This window comes from Echinops telfairi, unplaced genomic scaffold (assembly GCF_000313985.2).
Source record: "Echinops telfairi isolate 266 unplaced genomic scaffold, ASM31398v2 ScPeMD7_7409;HRSCAF=8447, whole genome shotgun sequence".
In the NCBI taxonomy this organism is placed as follows: domain Eukaryota; kingdom Metazoa; phylum Chordata; class Mammalia; order Afrosoricida; family Tenrecidae; genus Echinops; species Echinops telfairi.
The window spans coordinates 646,311-654,037 of NW_022111309.1; the positions used below are offsets into that span (position 1 = coordinate 646,311).

Below are 7,727 nucleotides of genomic sequence, written 5' to 3' on the forward strand. Positions count from 1 at the left end.
ATGTGCTTTACACAATTGATCTATGTATTGTGACGAATTGTATGAGCCCCAATAAATTGATTAAAAAAAAAAAAGAAAAAGAATTTATAAACTAGTAACGGACATTTGGGCTAATATCAGATTTATGAACTTAACCTGGACTGGGCTGGGATGTTTCCTAAATGTACAGTTGCTGTTTGATATAAAGTTCTTTCTTACAGGCATATGAGTGTCTATGAATTTGTTTCTCTAGTCAACCCAGACAAACACAAAAAGAAAACAGTGGTAGCAGGGAAGAAGGGAAGAGTAAGAATAAAGATTTTTTAACAGAGGTGTACAGTACTATCAGTCAGGGTAGAGAATGGGGATATGGAGAATCACTGGGAGACTATGCATGCCAGGGAGAGGCCACCACTTTCCGGTTTCCTGTTACTGGTGTGGTGGTGGTGCAATCCTGAGCAAGCAGAATTAACTATCTTGTTCCTGCTGTCCCTAGAATGCTGCTTGCAGTCATTCAAAATGTCCGAGTTGTGCTGGACAGTTTTCTGCTCTTACTCACTGTTTTCATTCAATCTCTTCTTCCCATCGCCATCCAATTCTTGAGTTGGAAAAGCCTATAGGAAAGAAAGTCTGGTAGCGAGAACCTGGAGTTTGGTCAAATGGTCTGAACCAAGGGAGAATGTGGTAACTATCATCCCTAAGAAGTACTACAAAAGCTCATTTCTGACATGATAGTACGCGGTAAATTGACAAAAAAGAATCGATGTAGTAGAAAAATAAAGATGTTGCACTTGGATGTTTTCACCATTTTGTTTTAACTTAAAGTATTATGTTTTTGAAAAACAGTTTATATGAAGTGAACGCCATTTTTGTGTTTGGGTGTGTGTTGGTGGGAACTGTACATCACACAGTCTACACCAATAAGTCTGAATTTTCATGTAATTTTCTTTACATTAGCACAGGAGTATAAAATATCTTTGTAAAGCAGATTTTTATTGTTCCCATTCCTTTTTAGTTATCTCGTCTACACCAAATTGACAGGAAACTATTTTAGCTACTAGCTAAATTTATTTCCCTAAAAATTACTTATAATTTCTACTCATATTTCTTTGGATTATATAACACATAACTATCCTTATAAATTGATATAATAGACATCATTGCTTAATATTAGTTTGAGAATAACTAATAATTAATCGTTGGTAAGTGTACGCTGGTGACAGTAAGTTAAGCAGTTAGCTTGAAAGATTATCAGTTCAATCCCAAGAGCTGTTCTGTAGGGAAAGAAGAGTCAGTCTCTTCCATAAAGATGTGTAGCAGTATGGGAAGTCCTATAGAGCCATTATACTCTGTGCCATAGGGCTTCGAGGGTTTGAAATCAACTCAAAAGTTGACTAAATATTCACTCAATTTCGGGGAGGAGAATGGATGGATGAGACTATAGAGGGTCCTGATAGCCCAGATTGGGGCATGTAGCACTGGCAAAGTGATTTACAAGATCATGAACAAAGTTGCTAATCCACGTCCAGGTCAGTTAAGGAAGCCTTTCTGTAGGGAGAACACAGGTGTACCTGGAACATGGAACGTGTGCAGGAAAGACACATGAGCCTTTCTCTGTAAGACTCTGGCCTTCAAGCATTAGGCAGAGGAATTGGTGAAGAATCAAGAGACATGAGGAAAACTTGGATAATGTGGCTCCAGAGAAGCATTTATTACCTGTTTTTGTTCATTTTTAATTATTATTTCCTCTTATCTGTCTCCTTTTCCAAGTTTTCCAGAGTTTGAGGTCAGGGATTGTGTCTTTTCACCCATTATCTGGCACTTGGGAAACATCTAATAAATATTTTTGAATGAATTTTTTAAGAGCACAAGTCTTTTTCCCTGGAATTGTTTGACAGAAGGTAGCATTTTTATTCATGCTATGTCTTTGCTGTAGGCATGATGGCTCAGCAAACTTGGATTCATTTGGTACGGTGTGTTCTACCTCTCAGCTTCCTCCAGGGCCACCTGTGTACAAGTAATATTGTTCACTTCAGACTGTTTGACCACTCCCCACTCCCATGCCTAACAGGCATCTTGGTAGGCTCCAGGAACAACTTTTAGGGCAATAGCTATAATCTCGGTGGAATCAAACATAGTGATAGGAAATACAGAAAAGCCACAATTTGTGATATTTTATTGATCAAAGCCTTAGCTGGTTCTCCAAAGCCCCTTGCATGGTGGCTTAGCTGTATGACACACAAAACACTTTGATCATTAACATTGGGAAATTTTAATGTAGGAAAGTAAGTAATCAAATGTTTAGAGTTGAAGAACCATACTATTCATAGCTTTACTTGTTCATTTATTATTTATTTAGCAACTATTACTATTGTCTATTAGGTGCTCTCAATCTTTATTTACAAAGTAAGTAAATCTTTGCTCTATATTCTATAAATCAATGGTCTGTAAAAACTAGTTATCACCTTACATAAATGTTTGTATTTATGATTAGTTTAATCATAAATTGGAATTGGAAATGAGAAGCCTGTGGATTTAGTGTCACCCTTCCCTCCTCCCACCACAGTCTGGGGATGAACCATGACGATGACCACTCGTCCTGCGCTGGGAAGTCCCACATCATGTCAGGAGAGTGGGTGAAAGGCCGCAACCCCAGTGATCTCTCCTGGTCCTCCTGCAGTAGAGACGACCTGGACGACTTCCTCAAGTAAGTCAGTAAATGGTTCTGTGGACCGCACCAGCCTAGCAAGTGCTTCAAACACATCCATACCCAAAACAGCACTCTCTTTCAAGCCTTCTCAGCTGGCTCGATGAGTGAACCGATATGGACTCTCCTGTAACAGGACCTTACTCCTACGTATGACAGTGACCACTTAACTGGTCAGCATAAATGCTCATTGACTGATTGAAATACTAAAGTACGGATGGTGCCCTGAAAGGAACCTCATTCCCTTTCTCTGCAGCGTTTTGGCTGTGAGTGGTCATCACCTCCACGGCATCCCTGGAGCAACAGAATTTCCTGGTTATTATAGGCAAGTTTCTGGATAGGAAGTACATTTTCTGGGGAGGAAGATTTGCTCACTTCTCACGTTTGGGGAATTAATGTGTCTGTCTCACTTCCATTTCCTTTCCAGAAGGTCAGTGAGTCATACCATTCTTCTCAAATACTTGTAAAGGGATTGGTCTTTTGATTTCAGACCTTTGTCATACAGACTCTGTACCCAAAACATGTGTCTCTTAATGTCAGTGCCTCAGGGTTGTACTTGTTATTTGACATGTGTTCCAGACCCTGGTGTGTTACTCAGCCATAAGGATAAATGAAGTATTGATACATGTTATAATATGGATGAATGTTAGAGGCATTATGATGGGTGGAATAAGTCAGATACCTTAAGGCAAATGTTTTATGTCCACATTATATGAAGTATTTGGAATAGGCAAGTATGTAGAGACCCAAGTTTTATTAATGGATATCACAGATCTGTTGGGGGAGGAGAACTCATTGCTAAGGGGACACTGAGCTTGTTGAGGTGATAGTATAATTTTGGAACATATAGTGATGCTGGTTGCACAACATGTTGAACACAACGTCATTGTCACGTGAGGAATATTGAAATGACAAGTGTTTTATTATAATATACATCTACTATGATTGAACAAAGTATCCCAAGGATTCAGATGAAGTAGTAAAAACATCTGTTCTCATCAAGATTATGTTTTCACTGATATTATACTGTAGATGAGAAAATTGTTTAAATTATAGACAGGCTTAAAATTAGACTCATTTATTTTACTATAGACTATTTCCTACTGAGTATTTGTTATTACAGAAGCTTAATAAAAGCTTGTTCGTTACTAGACATGGTTTTGTTTTGTCCAGAATGGACAATGGACTTTTTCATATCCACCCCTAGGTGATTGCCCTGCCTCTGATCACACAATGTGGTCCGTGTCAGCACATGTGTGCTTGCAACGACTCCTTTCTTAGAGATTATTGGCAAGGGGCTGGGCTGCGTTTTGTTTTTACCATCTTCTGTCTGGATTTAGCAGGAGCCCTGGTGGCAATCTGGTTATGCATTGGACTGCTATCTGCAATGTCACAAGTGTGGACCTACCAATTGCCCTGCAGGAGAAAGATGAGCTTTCTACTTATAAAGAATTACAATCTCAGAAACCCGTAGAGACAGCTCTACCCTGTCCTGTACTGTCGCTCTGAGCTGGCATCAACTTGATGGCAGTGAGTTTGGAGTTTTGAGTCTTGCTGTAAGATTTGAAAAAAAATAAAAATGCCCTAACCTCCAAATAGAGCCATATTCTTGGGCTCCTTAGCTAAGTTCTAAGAGGGTTTTCCTAATTGTAATTAAGCGTTCCCATCTTGGTCAAATCCTTTGCAGAATGTGTATTAGGTCAGTTTTTGTGGTGGTAGGTAGTGTAGTTGGAGGCAAACCCTGGTTTGCCAGGGTGTTAAGGCCCACAGACACAAGGAGAGAAACTGATGCCGATTTGGAACTAAGCACTTTACTTTTATTTAAAACGGAATCAAGTAACCTTAACGTGTGCTTTCTTTATCCAGAGTAACTTTTGCTTAAAGCCATGTTCTAGAAAATGTCATAACAACCTATTTCAAAGGTATTGTCATCAAAGAAATTTCTCAAACTCTTTCAGCCAAAGTACGCTAAGCTCACGGGTCTTATTTATTCCCAGACTGCTTAGGTGCCCATGCTCCTGGCATCTTCAGAGCAAAATCCTGCTCCCTGACATGTGGACATATAGTTGCAATCTCTATAAGCACAGTCCATGGACTTGCTGTCTTGGTCTCCTTCCCATAAATGATTTGGAAGTGTATCCATTCTCAGTGACTGAAGGAAAACCTGGACAGTACATTTCCAAGTTGAATTGCCTCTTGGTTATTTCAGGTCAAAAGTCAGCACCTGTTTGCTGGTCACAGACCGCAGGAGTCAGCACTCGGTTCGCCTCCCTCACAAGCTGCCAGGCATGCACTATAGCGCCAATGAGCAGTGCCAGATCCTGTTTGGCATCAATGCCACCTTCTGCAGAAACATGGAGGTAAGCAGCATGGCAGACTGGTTCTGGGTGGTGAACCATACCTTCCTATAAGAGGTCTGGCTTTTGCCAGAGGACATGGGTACACACACACACACACACACACACACACACACACACATTTTGTGGAGGGATACTTCAGGTTTACTACTGAAATTCAGAAGCTAATTTTCAATTTAAAAATTTTAGGACTTATGGCCCAACCTTCCATATATATATCCCAAAAGTAGATACTCAAATACTTGTAAACAGATGTTCATAGCAGTACTCTTCATGATACCCCCAAGTTGGAAACAACCCAAATGTCTATTAGCTGGACAATAGATAGCCAAATAGCAGTATATCCATACAATAGAATAGTGTTCAACCACCAAAAGAAATGAAGAACTGACTTTGTGACATTATAGATGAACCTAGAAAACACTATGTTAATGAAAGGAGCCGGGTATAAAAGGTCATATATTGTATGCTTCCATTTATATAAAATATCCAGAATAGATAAATCCAAGGAGACAAAACAGATTACTGGTTGCCAGGAGTTTGGGGATGTAGAGAAAGAGGATTGCATGCTTAATAATCACAAGGTTTCCATTTGGAGACATCAGTTTTGGAAGTAGCTAGAGGTGGTGATTGTACACCGTTGTGAATGTACTGGATGGCACTAAAATGTACACTTGAAAGTGATTATTTTTATTCATAAATTTCCTCTAAATTAAAAAAAATAATTTTAATATACTGAATAAAGAAAATAAACCCACTGGTCTTAGAATGGTTAGAAATGATGTATTGTTACTTTATTTCAAGCTCTTTACAGATATGGAAGCTATTCTAAAATAGTTAAGTACTTGAGAATATAAAATTGAAAAAATACATATTATATGATAGTTGAGATAATAAAAGCATTAACAGTTTTGATTTATTGAGCAATGCCTCTATGTATGATTCTAAGTAGCTCCTACAACTCCCTACATTGCTATCCCTAGTTTACAGAAGATAGTACTTTTAAGGTCAAATCCTCCACTTTCTTCTCACTTGCATTGTTTTTAGAAGAAATCTGTTATCATTTTTACCTTTGTTTATCTGATTACAACTTGACTTTTTGTCTCGGTTTTAAATGTTTGCTTTTTATCACTGCTACGTTAAATCAATTTGACTGTGATGTGCCTTTGTTTAGAATTATTGTTTTTTTTGTACTTGGTCTTCTTTTGTTTTTTAAATCATTTTATTGGGGGCTCAAACAACTCTTATCACAATCCACACCTACACCAATTGTGTAAAGCACATTTGTACATTCGTTGCCCTCATCATTCTCAAAACATTTGTTCTCCACTTAAGCCCTTGGTATCAGCTCCTCATTTTCCCCCCTCCCTCCCCACTACCCCCTCTTGTGCTTGGTTTTCATTGAGATTCTTGAACCTATGAATTTATACTTTTAATTAAATTTGGAAAATGTTCTAATGTTCAACCATTGCTTCCCCAAATATTTTTTCTATCCCTCTCTCTCTCTCTCTCTCTCTCTCTCTCTCTCTCTCTCTCTCTCACTCACTCACACACACACACACACACTCACACACACACACATTCATATTAAGCTGCTTAAAGTCCCACAGCTTGCTGATACTATTCTCTCATGTTTAGTCTTTTTCTTTCTGTATTTTGTTAAAATAGTTTCTGTGTTAGTCTGGGTAGAGTAGAGAAACAAATTCATAAACATATATATATATATGAAAGGTTTATGTACAAGAAGTTTATATATATTGAACATTGAGAAAACATCCCAACGCAGTCCAGTCCAAGGCCATAAGTCTGATATTAGCCCATATGTCCGATACCAATCTATAAAGTCCTCTTCAGACTCACGAAACAATTCAATGAAGCCAAATGCCAGTGGGTAGAAAGTCTTTGGGTCCAGTGGCGTTATAAGCATCTCAGTGCTGGTAGGGGTCTCTCTGTGGCTTCTCTGGCTTCTGAGGTCTGGTTATGTCCATGTGGCTTGTCTTGTCTTCTGCAGTGTCTCCCAGGGAGTAGGAGAGAGAGAGAGAGAGAGAGAGAGAGAGAGAGAGAGAGTGAGAGAGATCTTCTGCCTCCAAGGAGGAAGTCCTAGATTTCCCAGAATTCTCAGGAGAAAGCCATGCCCACACGGAAATCTCATTGGCTATCTCCAGATTGACAGCCTAAACTCCACCCCTACATTCTTAATTCTTAAATTGACACCAGATTAGGTGACTACCATAGTTTCTATTGTTGTACCTTCACGTTTACCAATATTTTCTTCTGCAATGTCTAATTTGCCATCAATTCAACCCAAAGTTTCTTTCATTTCAGATATTACATTTTTCCTCTCTAAAGGTTGCATTTTTTTTCATATATTTAGTGACTCTACTTAACATCTTCTGTCTTTTTATGACCTTCATGTATAGCTGGCATATGGCTATATTTACTGGAGGAAAGTGCCTGTCTACTAATTCTATCATCTCTGTAATTTCTGAGAGAAAGATGAAGCTTTCTACTCTCAAAAAGAGTTACAGTCTCTGAAACTCACAGGGCAGTTCTAAGCATCAAATGCACAGCAATGAGTTTGAAAATTTTTACTATAATTTCTGGATTGGTTTTTAAAAAAATCATTTTATTAGAGGCTCATATAACCCCTACCACAATCCATACATACATCAATTGTGTAAAGC

General features: G+C 38.5%; 1 protein-coding gene across 1 annotated transcript in view; it reads left to right on the plus strand.

Moving 5' to 3' along the window:
• Window positions 1-7,727, plus strand: part of ADAMTS17 (ADAM metallopeptidase with thrombospondin type 1 motif 17) — a 432,408-nt gene that overhangs the window by 227,582 nt on the left and 197,099 nt on the right. The window contains exons 9-10 of the mRNA XM_045296468.1: window positions 2,546-2,686; window positions 4,896-5,046. Coding sequence (XP_045152403.1) covers window positions 2,546-2,686; window positions 4,896-5,046 — 292 coding nt within the window. The remainder of the gene's footprint in view (window positions 1-2,545; window positions 2,687-4,895; window positions 5,047-7,727) is intronic.